The sequence below is a fragment of the Lepisma saccharinum genome, chromosome 6 (assembly GCF_977018435.1).
Source record: "Lepisma saccharinum chromosome 6, izLepSacc3.1, whole genome shotgun sequence".
In the NCBI taxonomy this organism is placed as follows: Eukaryota; Metazoa; Arthropoda; class Insecta; order Zygentoma; family Lepismatidae; genus Lepisma; species Lepisma saccharinum.
Window position 1 is genome coordinate 6,547,207 of NC_139234.1, and position 15,105 is coordinate 6,562,311.

The 15,105-nt window shown below is 39.8% G+C and overlaps 1 protein-coding gene across 1 annotated transcript in view; it reads left to right on the forward strand.

Moving 5' to 3' along the window:
- Positions 1 to 15,105, forward strand: part of LOC145988967 (retinol-binding protein pinta-like) — a 50,785-nt gene that overhangs the window by 24,421 nt on the left and 11,259 nt on the right. The window contains exon 2 of the mRNA XM_083124270.1: positions 9,585 to 9,733. Coding sequence (XP_082980396.1) covers positions 9,585 to 9,733 — 149 coding nt within the window. The remainder of the gene's footprint in view (positions 1 to 9,584; positions 9,734 to 15,105) is intronic.

Consider the following 15,105-nt stretch of genomic DNA (forward strand, 5'->3'; position numbering starts at 1 on the left):
AAACTAAATGGCATGAAGGTTTGAAAAAGATACAGTATAGTTTAAATTGTTCATACCATCATACATTGAAATTTGAAATATACTCCATCGGAATTGTTTTTGGGACGACAATTGTGGGATCCATTGGAAGTCCAATGGCAATTATCTGATATGGATTTTAATGTAGCAGATGGTAATTTGCAAGATAAATGGAAAAATGCTATCAGAAATATGCAAAGGGAATGGGAAAAGAGAAAACAATTGTATAAGAAGCGATATGCACCCATAACGTTTCAAGTCAATGACAAAGTATTAGTTAGGACTAAGATTAAATCTTCCTTAGAGGACAAGATAACTAAAAGTCTTTCTAATATGTACGAGGGTCCATATTTTATAAGTAAATTTCTAACAGAGAATTCAGTTCTGGTTAAGAAAGTTGATGATGACAAGGTATGTTCCAAAGTACATGTACATAAATTGAAAAGATATTTGGAGCCCAGGAGAGGCAATAATAGGTAATTTTATACATGGATCGACAAGATCTCTGACTATGTAAGGTTCATTAAGGATTCTCCCATTATATAAATGTAAATTATTGTAGATTTGGTGTAGGTTGCCTGTATTATAGTAAGAATGAATGGTTTATGTTTGTAAACTTGTACTGGTACCAGTTTGTTTTCTTTTTTCTTTTTGAATATTTACAGGCGATGGAGTTGGAGGGATGACATGCGCAAACCCCTATAACTATTACGAAACCTCGCTCTAAAGCTTGAAACTTGGTTATGTAAGAAGAGTATGTTTGAAATGTGAAGTCTGAAAAGATGTGTGTAACTAGTAGTACACTATGTGCTAGAAAATTGTAATTTTTGGGGGAGAGGTTGTTTTGTAAGCCCATAGTGTAATATTGCTCATGAATGACGGATGGAGACTCAACAGACAGGTGACTCTGGAAGGTTCTGCCATTGGCTGGGCTTCTGCGCTGGTCGAGCGAGAAGTTTAGCGTGGCAGATCCTTACCGACTACGAGAGACTTCTGACGTACTGGACACTGGCTGGACAGGCTGAGTATATTGCATTACAGTCTATCGCCCTTTATAGGCCCCCATGGCCGGGTGTAATTTACCTAAAGTCTATTGATTTATTTTGAGTTCTTAAAAGTGCAAGAAAAGGAAATTGTTTTAGTTTAGATTTTTTGGTGGATTGCTCCGGGTCATGTTGGCTGTGGGGGGTTTTGGGCTGGGTTGCGATTTGCTCTGACTCGTGTAGCCTTTACTTACCGACTGCTGACTATCAAATGGGACAAATTAAACTAGGTTAACTGGGAGATAATCCATAGATATTTCTGTTGAATTAATTGTATTTGGAAAGTATAAGTACTAATATGTTTTGTAATAAATATTGGGTTAACGAATATTAAGTTCCAATTGTATACTTTAAGTACCTAATATATGATCATCCACTGCGCCGATAAGACAATCCTCGTCTCACTTCTTTGGTATTAAAGGGGAAACAAGAGACGTAGAGGATTATAATGCCCAAAATTTTGATTTTCTTTTATTTGATAGCCTATATTTTATTTTACTTCGCGTTTTGTGCCTCTTGGCTAATTTGCGAAGATGGGGATGAGTGATGAAATTATGAAATTGATGAATGGACATTTACAAATAACCATGACCGAGCGGGATTTGAACCCAGGACCCTTAGCGGGATGTGCTAACCACTCAGCCACAGGGTCCTTGGAGATGTTGATCCCAAATTTGACACGAAACAGTGTGGTTGTTGTCGACAACGCCTCATGCCTCATGCCATAACATACAAATAAATCCTGCGCCTTCTTCCTCCTCCCGAAAAGACACTATGATTCAGTGGCTCGTTCAAAACAACACCCCCTTTGACGCACACATGTTCAAACCAGAATTGTATTCATTGGTGAAAATTAACAAACCCCGTTTGAAGATGTTCAAAATTGATTCCATCTTAGCAGAACACGGTCATTCCGTTGTATGTTTACCGCCATACCACCCAGATCTTCTTGCTTAGTTTTCTTGTGTTCTCGTTCTGCGTAGACATTTGACCCGTATCCACTGCCAACCCTGCTTCTGTGCGTCCTTCCCCTACGTATGGCTTGGGCGTGAGGCCGCGAGGAGTTTCTTGTCTTACCTATTCTACTGTACGTACAACAATAAAATTAGAGAATTCAGGTCTATCTAACGTTGAGTTTTAAACGTCATGCATTATGCCAGGACTAGGATTAATATGTACTAACAAGTGGCTTTGTATGTAGCTACATACATATGGACTAAAAATTCGCAAAATATGAACTAACACATAAGTAAAATTACCAAAAATGCTGCAAAGAAGACTTCTTCATACGATTCCTTATTTGAGTGATTTCAAACAAAATAAAAAATATATATATATATATATTATTTTTCATTGCATTAATGCACTGGTGGCGTTCTAACTTTTCACTCCCAAAACCCGTATACACTGGTATGGAACTGCAACGGCCGAACATATCAACATATCAATTGCACCATAACACTCCTCCTCAAGCAGTATTATTATTTCCTCTCCGAGATCGGCGATAGTCGGTTGCCTTTGTTGTACGGCTTCCACAACAATAACAAGTACATATACTGCCACTAGACGATAAGCTACGCGGCTTTTTCTTTTGTTATGAACCAGGGCCGGCGCTAGTAATTTTGCCTCCCTGGGAGGTGGCGGCAGATGCCGCTCTATTTCGACCCCCCCCCCCCCGGTCATTACGCAGCAACGGAAAATTGAAAATCAATATATTCCTAAGTAAAACATCAAAATATAAAATAAATAATGAGACTTCTTATGCTATTTCAATACTATTCAGCGCAAAAGAATATCTCGCTCGATCACAGTTTTCAATAGGCTTATTTTTTTCTTCTCTTCAAATTTTGCCGCTCTAGGCGATGGCACGGTTCGCCCTCCCCTTCCGCCGGCCCTGCTATGAACTTGGTCACCCATCAAAGCATGGCAATTTTAACACAGAAAACAATATGTATCGCATTAAGCAGCAAAAATGACAGCCTCCTCTATGCAATTTCTACAAGAACACGTGCCAGAGCCAGAGTTGAAATGATGTTGGAGCCACATAATTTATTTATTTTGAATAATTCCAAAATTATGAAATATGAACAATTTGTTGCTGCGGTTCGCTGCTCTCTTGCAAAAATGCTTTATTGGGATGCTAACACCATGACTGGCTTCCTCCTTCATGAACTCGTGCACGTTGCTTAGAATTTCCCGAGCTTGGCTATGCAAGGTTTTTGATTTCAACTTCGACAGAACTGGAGGCATCATGGAACTTAACGTTCATTAGCAAACACACACTTTTACATACACACACGCAATACACGCACACAACGTCAAACCGGTCAAATACTTAGTATAAAATAAAAATATGGTGCTTCCAATCCAACAAAACTCACCGCCACTTTACCTGCCTTTCCCCTTTCGTGACAGAAATAGTGCTTCATTATTACAGTTGGCAACACTAGTTACTAGCTAGCCAATGAACATGCACTCCATAAAAGAAGCAAGCACTACGCCGTGCTATATTGCCACATTACCGTCCCTGCCGAACGGTGGGAACCGCGAGCTGGAGCGCTATTCAGTTGTTTTCAATGATGTTTGCGCGAGTGTGTCCAGGAATGAAATGACAATATGGCAACAATAGCGAAGGTTTTCGAGCAGGGTAGAACACGTGATGCTAAGAGAGAGGGAGACGAAACGAAAATTCGTTTCTACGCAACGGCAAATTTATGTGTGTGGCACTCTAAGGACAGAAAATTCGCGATGTGTCCATTATTTTTGATAATGCATGCACGGTATATATGAGTACAGTGAAATAATAGTGAATATTTCTACACAGGATTATAATATCATATCACTGTAGCATATACGAGAAACCCATACCTGATAGAAGCTTGAAGGTATTTATTCATCACCGCTCTGGTCGTCTTCCTCGGTCTCCGCATGGACGTCCATAGGATTTTTCCAGGGAGGGGCAAGGAAGGTGTTTTTTTTCCAGGGGTGGGTAAACAAGGTACATTTTCCTCCATAATAGTGTTCCCTCAAAAACATTGCTTAAATTTGAATATCATATTCATGCAATAATTAACACATATTATTGTGGCTGTAATGAAATTATATGTGAAAAATATATAATTTTTGGTTGACTTTCATTTTCCAGGGGAGGCCACGGCCCTTCCTCCCGGACGCCCATGGGTCTCCGTGTCACTGATTTCACTCATTTCCGAATCACTCTCCTGGAGGTTGATGATTAGATTTTGCACCCTTGGTGCCTGTACTACTGGTGCTAACTTTTGAGAGTGACATTATTTAAAATAAAAAGAACACACACTATCGCACGAAAGGGATGTATTTAATCTCTTCACAAACTGTTCTTTGTGGCGCACGAGTAAACGATGAGCGAATAATTTTACACCGGCCTTGCTACGAAAACGCTGAACTCAAACTGACCCAGGCTTTCAATGTTCGAGAACGCCCAGGACAATGAAGGATCATTGTTTATATTGAGACGAATTTAACACCCACAGTTTTCTCTAGACACAACAACTCAGCTGCGTCAACACGGTGGCAACGAAAAAAACAGGCGGAAGGAAATGATAGGTGACGTTTCCATTGTTTCTTCAAGGAACGATAACTCCGGCTGTAGGCGACGGAAATTCATGGGATTTGGACAGTCAGGTTCAAAATGTCTTTCCCCATATTATGATGAACCTTAAAGTGGCGAGTTTTATGAAAACTTCTTGCGCGCAAGAAAAATACACTGCTTTTAACTTCCGCGCCGCAGTCTCCTAACTGTACAACGTTGCACTCCTGCCATTGGTTGATCGCCACGCACACCCTCTGCGTGGCCCCACCCGATATCGCTTCTAAAAGCGTGCGTCGTATAGTGAACAAAGGAATGTAAAGCCAGGCAACTAACTGGTTTGCAATACACTGAGCCTCCTGTGCGACCATTTGGACAGTTTTATTGTAGCCAATTATTTGAATGAGTGCATCATAGACCTCTCCCATTTGATATCTCAACAGCATCGAATTTGCTTTCCCACCTTGTGGCACGGTTCGCCCCTCCCCCTTCCGCCGGCCCTGGTGCACCAAAAGTTGTTTCATACTTTCAGATTTGGTGTGTGTACACACACACACACACATATATATATTTATATATATATATATATATATATATATATATATATATATATATATATATAGTGAGAGTCCATAACCTCTTAGGAAGCTAATAAATGTTTAATTAGTTAATAAAGTACACAAACTTCATCATCACTGCGTACAGTTGAAAGGTTGTATTTTGAACAATGGCGCGAGACGAGACACTGCAGAGATAAGATCGAGAATGTAATATGTTCCTCACTCACTCACGCTACCGATTAGAATGGCTAATTGAAACAAAAATGTGCAGAAGATGTGAATTCGTGCCTGATCGGCACGTCTGTTAAGTATTTGCATTGAAAGTCCATCTTTTAAAACAGTCACATTGGCATAGTCTTATAACTTTAGTGTCATTTCCCAAGGTTGTGGATGGAAAACCTGGTTTAGAGTTCATGTTTTCTTACGTCCTAAAGACAAAGATTCTGTTTCCCCATGTTGTCGTATTAATTGCACGCTCTTACAAGCAGAATGAGCGAAAACCTCATTGGTTGATAGTATTGTTCTCTTCAACGCGTTGACATTGGTGCCAGATCGTACAAAGTTTCTTTCCAGCGAGAGGACTTGAACATTACTGACGTTCTTAGGACGGGAAGCGGTAAGTTTGTTGTGAATTCCAAACCTGTTATTTGACTCGCCTTTGCAATGGATTGATTTCTTCATTACTGGCCACAGGGAATAACCATTACATCAGGGGCAGATTCTTGAGCCTTTAGACTGAGGTGATGACTAAATCATTTTTTAAAATTTCATTGAGTTGGTGTTTTAAGTCCACTTTATGCACAGTAAGGCTAATCGGGACTGGACCTACAGTTTAAAGTGGGATCTGAACCACTGTGTGCTATTAATTATTATTTGGTTTTAGCTATTAAGCTGTGCACCAGTTATATTTTCCTAAAACATATAATTTTACATTGATTGATTGATTTGGTGTTTTAAGTTTTCTTTGTGCACAATAAGGCTCAGGGGTGCCCATCCTCCCCCCCAATGCCCATGTCGGACTCCCCCCAAAAAGGTAGAACATTTCCCCCCGTTTATGCCGAATTAATTACTCAAATTACTTTTGTCAGGCAAAATTTCCGGAAAAATATAATATTTGAGGTGCAACCACGAATTTTTGTCTGAGGGGTGCAAGTACCAGGATAAACGTAAAATAATAATAATAATAACATTAATGATAGCTTTATTACTACCAGTAGTATCAAAGACGTTATTATCCTCATAAATTACACAAAAAGGGGGCTAGATGTCTGTGCTAAAGCATTTGTTTGGAACAAACGATTTGAAATATTTTTTCAACACCTTCAAAGCTTATTCAATACAAATATACCACACATTATTTAAATACATTACATTACAGAAAACAAGGAGAATGCGAGCGAAGCGAGTAAGAAAAATTTTTAGATCCAATTTTTGCAATTGAAACCAATATTGGTTTAATAAGGCGCAAATAATTTCACTGGCATTCTCTCTTTTCCAACTTTTTTTTTAGATCATTCGGCCCCTATGGCCGACTCCCCCGCCCCTAGCTACAGCTCTGAACTTGACGAAAACGAGAAAAGCAGATAATGCGAGCCAAGCAGCAACAAAATTTTACAAAATGAATTTATATTTGCATAAAATTTGAAGTCGAAGGGGCAATTGCTCCTCTGTGCCCCCCCTTGCAGTTGCCCTTGGCTGTCTATGTTTGTCCCCCATTGCTACCCTAGAATTGACTTCCGTTGAAGGTTGGGGGGGCAATGCCCCCCCTGGTTGCATCACTGTATGATACAGACATATTTAAACAATATACGTTTACTTTAGATACTTTAGGCTCACTGCCATTGTTAGTCAACCTTATTCTACACAGTTTGTCTGCTCGACTAACCTTGTATTAATGCGGTAGGTAAAACTATACATAATTATCAAAAAACTAAAAATCAATAACAAATCAAACGAAACGATCCCCTGCATTTTTGTGTGGAGATATCTAAAATTGGTATAAAATTTTGTCCCCTCAAAAAATTCCCATGACGCGGGCGCGTCATGAATCCCCCCTGTGGGCATCCCTGGCTAATCGGGACTGGACCTACAGCTTAAAGTGGGATCCGAACCACTATGTGCCTCCATCGGGTATCGAATCCGGGCCCCTTGATTATAAGGCGACGACGCTATTAAATATTATTTGGTTTTAGCTATTAGGCTATGCACCAGTTACATTTTTTTAAAATAATACTCCCTCTATCCCATAATTATAGTCCGGTATGCCAAAATGGTAACTTTTTATTTATGTTCTTTTGGATACTTGGTCGGCAAATTTGTACTGATCCTTGAGTAATAACGTTGTATGACTCATTCCCGTGTTTCATTTTCTTCTTCTGTATACACAAGTGTTACAGTTTGCCTATCGGACAATTATTATGGGACAACAAACAAGAGTGTACCGGACAATAATTATGGGACAGAGGGAGTATAATTTTACAATCTTACAGCACAATATTTTGTCTTATGTACTGACAAGTGTTGACAAGGCGTATACCCCATAATATCCTACTTCTTTAAGTTCTCTTATGAAACATTGACCTGTAGTTATATGGAGTCGACATTCAAGGATACTATGATCAGTTGTTCCTTCAGTTGCACCACACTAGCACCATTGGGGATTCCACAATCTTCCTAGACGAGTGGCTAGGGACAGCCGTAGCACCTAACCTTGAAATTAGTCGCAGGAAAAAACATGTAAATAGGTTAGGCAGTTTAAATTTTGTTGATTTAAGCTATTGTATACATAACTGGATAGGTGAGGCAGGTCACGTTTGGTGTTGTTAGCATGTATTTCCAAGTTGCTAAGGCTGTACCTAGCCGCTCGTCTCGTCTTCCTAGTGTATATAAGTCTTTCGGACAACCACCAGGTGGAAATGTGGTGCTGAAATAACAACAACCATACAGTGTTCAATTTGCGCGCAGACAACTTGAATGGACCTTTGGAAGCGTGACAATGTGATCAAAGATTCAGCAGCAAGATTTCAGCGCCGCCCTCTGTAGCGGAGTGGTTAGCACAGCACTGGGAAATGGCTTAAAACGCAGAATCGGAGGCAGTGGAACAGAGACGCGGAATTACAACAACAAGAAATGACGACAGAGACCTTATTTTATCTTGCGTCACGACTAAACAATTTCACTGCCACACAAACCGCTTACCCTTTTCTATCTGGAACACTTTCTCTACTCGTGGACAACTTGACCAGAATCGAGCAGGGTGATACGGTCGCTCGACCTGCTGGAAGAAACACCGGACGTTCTATCGCTTTGCGTATCTCATTCGATTTGCATTTGCAGGTAAATTCGTTATTTCTGTGGGTTTTCATACATATGTTTTCCTACTTAGCTGCATGGTACGCTAAATTGTTCACAGTTTATAATAATGGGGCCCTCACGATAGTCATATTTACTTTATATATATTTCGGAACTTTAGTATTGTACGGACTATCTCATTTCTATACGTTCAGTTATATTCCCCTCGCAAACATGAGTCATTCGGTTAGGATAGGTTAGGTTAGGTTCGATAAGTGGGAATCGTATTTGGATGAATACGATTTGGAAGGAGTCCGTATAATACTAAAGTGCCTATATTCCTATGTATCTTATTTCTATAGTTTCAAGTAAAATTACTTGCTTATTTACTTTCCTTTCCTCCGTGGGGAAGCTGTTATCACAGCACACTACGCAACGACGCCTGTGGTCCTGGGTTCGAACCTCGGCCTTGCCATGGGTGTTCTTTGTTGTATCATATCATTCATCATCATCTTCGCGATTAGCCAGAATGGCAGAAAAGCGAAGCAAAGTAAACCAAAGCAATCGATAGATCGATCAAAGCTTTATTCGCCCCCTCGATGACCGAGCGCTTTGAATGGTCTCACCACAGAAGGTTGCGGATTCGAGTCCCGACCATGGGTGTTACTTTGCGAGTGAGTTTCATCATTTAGCCTAATCATCTTTGATCCTCATTAGGGATGGCAATATCAAGACCTTGTAAAAATCGAGGCGAGAACGAGCCCCGACTTTTCGAGACTTGTAGAGGCGAGACGAGATTGGAAATGTATATACACCAAATTTACTTTATTGTACGGCTTACTCAGACATACAAACCGAATATCTACCTAATTGTTTAAAGATATTATGTGCATAGTAATTGAAAGTCAATCCATTGATGTTAATTGTGAGCCTGTGATGCGTGGTTGCATACAATCAGAAAAATGTTATTTCTCTTAAGGTTCACAGCGTCTAAATTAGGCATAAAATAGAAAAACGTTATCAAGTATACTTGTTTGCCTTATTGATCTCTGAACGCTGTGAAAGTTTGTGTAGCAACACGCTGTATATATGTTGTTTTACAGCTACACTACGATGTATTTCCATGGCCTGACCGAGAAGGAGCGGAGCTTCATCTTGAAGGAACTGAAGGAGAACAAAGCACAGCTAGAGAAAGATCTTCAATACATCAAGCAGTGGCTCTCGCAACAGCCTCATCTTCCGGATGCAATAGGTAAGGAGTGATTGAAATCTGTCGATAGAGTTGACACTAAGTTACTTCAACAAGGATGTGCAAAGCCTTTCCGAATCTCCACGAAGGCGTAATGGTGACCTCATCGCCGCTGGAAGCATATAGTGGTGCGGATCCTATTTTAAACAGTAGGTCCAGTCCCGGTTAGTATATCTGTGCGAAAAGTTAACATAAATAATTCAAATTCAAAGCCTTACGGCCTCATCTTTGAACCAGTCAGAAAATTTTAATATTTTAGTTACGACACGACATTACAGTTGTATTTTAATTATTGTAAGGGGCTGGACCCCGTATAAAGTGACGATGCAAAATAGCCTTTACGTGCTGGCGCACCCAAAAATTCAAATTCAAATTCCAAGTCTTTCGTTCAATAGCCACAATAAGAATTAGTTATGGTGACGAGACAGGAAGTCGATAATTCGAGCCAAGAACGATGTCCGAGAGTGTTGTTTCGTTTGAGAGGTCATGAATCTACCTACAGGTGCAGATCTACATATGGAAGTTGGTTTACTATGCGACTGAATCGGACACAACAAGGGGCGGGTTGTTTGATTGTCGTCGTGTTGTTCAAGTACGCAAGTAATGACTCGAGAGGAGGTCCCAGCAATTGCGACTACCGACAATTGCGACCACATTCTAACCAAACCAGTTTGAAATTAAAATTCTCACGAACAATTGCGATCATAAATACTGAATTCCTCTCCCTTTCCTCGTACCACATTCTCGTTGTATTGTCTCTTTCCCTGGAAACCACTTCCGGTCTTTCGAAAATCGATTCCATTTCTTTGATTTCTTAAGTGTTGGTTCTTGGTTGATTGGTAATGAATTGCAACCTGAACCTGGCATCATATCGTCACTCTTTCTCATCTTCGCGATTAGCCAAAAGTGACAGAAGAGTGACGATACATAACAAAATCAAACTAATGGATTAAAATTATTTTCTCACTTTGCTGTAGACCTACACCCCATGATCTAGTAAAAAAATTACGCAAAACAGACAAGAGATTTCAATCACCTTTACAGATTCACTACCAAGGGTGAAATCGACAATAAAAAAGGAAATAAATCGCAATTGTCGTCGACTCCTCGACAGGGATCGACCAATGAACGCGTGAGAAGGAGAAGTGAGCTCATGGAGGGGAAAACGCGGCTGCAGCTACACTCTGTCAGGAATATCTAGAGCAAGCGAACGAAAAGAAGTCTCTGCGCAAGTAATGACGCGAGACGGCTCCACCAATGAACTTGAGAGGAACGCGATTGCGTGGAGGAGAAAAAGCGACTGCCGTTACCAGCCTTCGCAGCGCAGCGTGTACTGCTTCGCTCTGCCCACTCGATCCCTCCCTGTCTCGACCGCTATTGGCGGCCTTGCTTTACAGATTCCGGGGATAGAGGATAGGATAAATAATACCAGCGAAGCCCCAAGAAAATTCAGTGAATTTACGCTAAGAGCCTAACGTAACAACGAAGGCATTCCGCACTCAAGTCAGAACACGAGGGTGTCTGGTTTGCGTGCGATGAGGCCCTTCTTATTGCTCAATCGACCTCATACACTAAAAAATCAAGGTTTATAGAGTAAGGAGAAGCCATGCGCTGTAGAAGCGAGTTCATTTCCCACCCTAAAGTCTTGACACCGTGCCACAATTACGTCACTGCGGGAGAGAATGCCACAAACGCTTAATGGGACAAGTTCAGTTGCAAGAGCTTGTTCACTGCTCACAAAAACATGTTGCTCTCTGTACCAGAGTTCCGACAGAGCGGAACTCAGGGGAAATGCCAAAGAAAAGTGAATAAACTGGTATAATGTTGCAATACGTAGGTGTCTTGCACTCTTTTTCTTTCCATTTCACACTTTCCAGTAAGTCTTCAACGTACAGGGCTTCCCCGATTGTAACGTCATCGACTTCCAATCAAAGGGTCCCGGATTCGATACCCGGTGAAAGCTAGACATGACCACTTTTTCGAAAATGAAAAAGAGAGTAACGAAAATAAAATGAAAAACGAACATTTTTTGGAGATACGAAAAATATATTTCTTTCGAGAAACGAGAACTAATTTTTCTAACAACAATACTGAAAATCAAAAATTCAGTTTCGACGTTTGACTTTATAAAGTCGAGTTTTCAAAACCTGCCATCTTCAGGTAAATACTGCATTTCGCTACCATATGCCGGAATATCGTGAGGTAAATTCTTCATACTTCTTTTCTATACAAAATGGCTACTTTCTCTCATCCTAGGGCACTTTACACTCATTATGTTGACCAAAATGTTCCTAGGTAGGGGTAGCGCCCGCTACCGTTAGATATTTGGGACATTCTCCACTGCTCTACAAAATTTTAAAAATATATTTATTTTACTCATCATGTACGTCATAAATATTTTAACAATTCTTTCATATTGGTATATTCGAAATGCAAAGTGTTGTCATAACATACAAATATTTAGGTGTGATTGATGTGCTTTATTTTACTTCGCTTTTTATGCCACTTTTGACTAATTTGCGAAGATGGGGATGAAATTGATGAATGGACACACAAACATCCATGCCCAGGCCGGGATTCGAACCCGGGACCCCTGGTATCATAGCGCAATGTGCTAACAACTTCGCCATCGGCAAAAATTATTAGGCAAATATTGGTAAGCACAATAAATTAACTTGGATCTGCTTATACTTAGTATAATCGTGAATTGGTCCATGAGAACTAATCAGTACCTTGACATATTGGTTATAGATGTCTAACGAATAACTAATGAGGATAATCTACACTTTTGAAAATTAATTAGCATTTGATTAAAAAACCATTACACAAAATACGATCTCCGTAGCATTTATAGTTCCCTGAATAGCCAAACCGATATAATTAATGTTTCTTTCTTTTTTTTTATCTGATCGGCATTTTACCAACAAACTTTGTCTACGGAAACGTCGTTATAATATCAATTGTTGCTATTTTTTAGGCCCATTGTCAGAGGGACGACAGATCGATTGGAATAATACAACTCTAGTATTTTTTCAGTTCACAAAATTCTTATCTCTGTATCTGCAGTAGTTTTGAGCAATCGAAGATATCGAATTATTCGATTGTTGACATGAACGGACGAATGGACTGACTCAATCTGCACCAGAGCAGTTCGTTAGGAACAGGAGTGTGCCCAGGATAAAAGGCAATTTTGTGACAAGGTCATTATTTTCGTCATGATATCGATAATTGTTGTGGCAGTGAAATTTTAAGATTAATTATTCTTGTATATAAAATTAGGTTCTGACAGTGAATAGAAGCAGTGAAATGCTGCACGTGATTTCAGCTTGAAATGGCTACAAATTCGTTAAAGACATTAACACATAAAAAGGAATATAAAAATACAGACCTAATCCATCCTTTATCGCCCGTCTTCCTTAACGGATTATTCATGGTTGAAGAAGCCATTTGTACAGTTTTGTCGCCCTCACAACTTGAACATTACTTCCGTGGTAAATATCTAAACAAGCTGATCTTTGTTATATAAATATGGGTGTCATCTACAAAGAGAAAAGAAGACATAGTATCAAAAATTAAAATCACCATCGATGCTGGACAGACAATATACAGCCATCAATCTGATTAATATGGTGGCACTCCCAATCTCTTAACTCTGTAACAAGCTTTCCATTAGTCCAATCAGACACGTCCACAATCTGGGCTTCTAGAACTATCGACATAATCAATTAACGTTAGAGTAAACAAAGCTCCATCTCTCTCCCATCCCGTTCCTCCACAGAGCAATATAAAGTAATATATTTTGAATTGAAATAAAAGTGAATGACAACCCAACCTCTCGATCTAGCAATCTTAAATACATAAGACAGAAACGAGGCATGTAAAACAAACAATAAATCCATATCGGTACTAGTTTACTATTGTTCGGACAGATTTCTTCATTTCTACAGAAGAAACTACTTACCGTAATAAGTTCCTGTAGTATTGTCTAACATCGGGAAGGTGTTTTGTGTGATGTGGGAATGTATGATAGGGGAAATTCATGTTCATTGTTGAAAATTAATTCTCCGACGGACAATATCCTTTGGCACGTACACCTTCGTACATCATCACGCGTCGTGATTGTGTTTTGTTCATATTCATTAGGTATCCAGTGTTTCGAACTGTATGTGTTTGCGACGAAAGTTAGAAACATGACGTGTCGTGAACACGGGATCGTGAAGAAAGGAAAGGAATATCGAAAATGTGGCAGTGAATGTAAGCTACTCATTAGAAGGAATGGGCTGTGGGTATATGCCTAATATGACGTGTCGTGGATGCGTGGTGAAATTCAGGTAAGTTTTCCATATCCTGGAAACGGATTTCTTCAAATTTAAAAGTTTGGGGCTCATTTGGGGGCAGGTGACTCCGGCCAATTTCTAACATGCCTTTAACAGGGAGATAGAGAAAGCCGGGGAGCCGGAGCGGAGCGGAAGCGGGGCCGCTTTAGCGGCTGGGGGCGGTAGGTCAATTACCCCACGGACGGAGCCCGGAATCGGTGGGAAATTGCAAATGAAAATATTTTTTTTAGTTTAAATTTCCCACCGATTCTGGGACGGATAGCCCCAAAATCCATTCACGGATAGCGCCACAAAACATTACAATTTTCTTCGTAAAACAATGCGAAAACGTTGAAAAAAAAATTGGATCAGATGAGCTTTGTTCACGGGTATTTCTTGGGTTCCGAAGGTTGAAACACTGCATAACGAATGAAAATCGACAAAACACAAGCACGACGCGCGATTATATGGGAAGGTGTACGCGCCATATTGTGTCTCAGGCAAGTGAAAAGACTACGAGAAAGAAGTACTCGTAATGTGAAAAATTGCAATTACTTTGATGAAAAAAAAACGTCAATTCACCTTCAGGAATGTTCTGCGAAGCAGATAGGTAAGTACGAATGTCAAAAATTGACGAAACTAAGAAGTTATAGGTGTCCGAACGATAGTAAATTTTTACCCTTAAATTAAACCTAAGTAGTAAACCTACCACATAGCAGATTAAAAAAGATATCAGTAAGAAGAAAGTACAAGAAAAAGTAATTTAGCTTACGTAAAGAATAATATAGACAAGTATCTACAATACCTCTTGCAGCTCGTCTTAGTTTTCCGTTTTCTCTCCATACTGAACGCATCCTGAAAACCAATATATTCTTCAGGGATGTTGCAGAACCTAAGCAACAGCCTACATAGATATTAGCATACAGTGATGGACAAAAGTAATCATACAGTGGAACTGAAAGGAAGAAAGGACGAATTGCAGCAGCTAGGAAAACAATAAGAAAGTCAAAACTGTTAATGCTTGACCATGAATGCACCAAACGATATAATGACAACAAC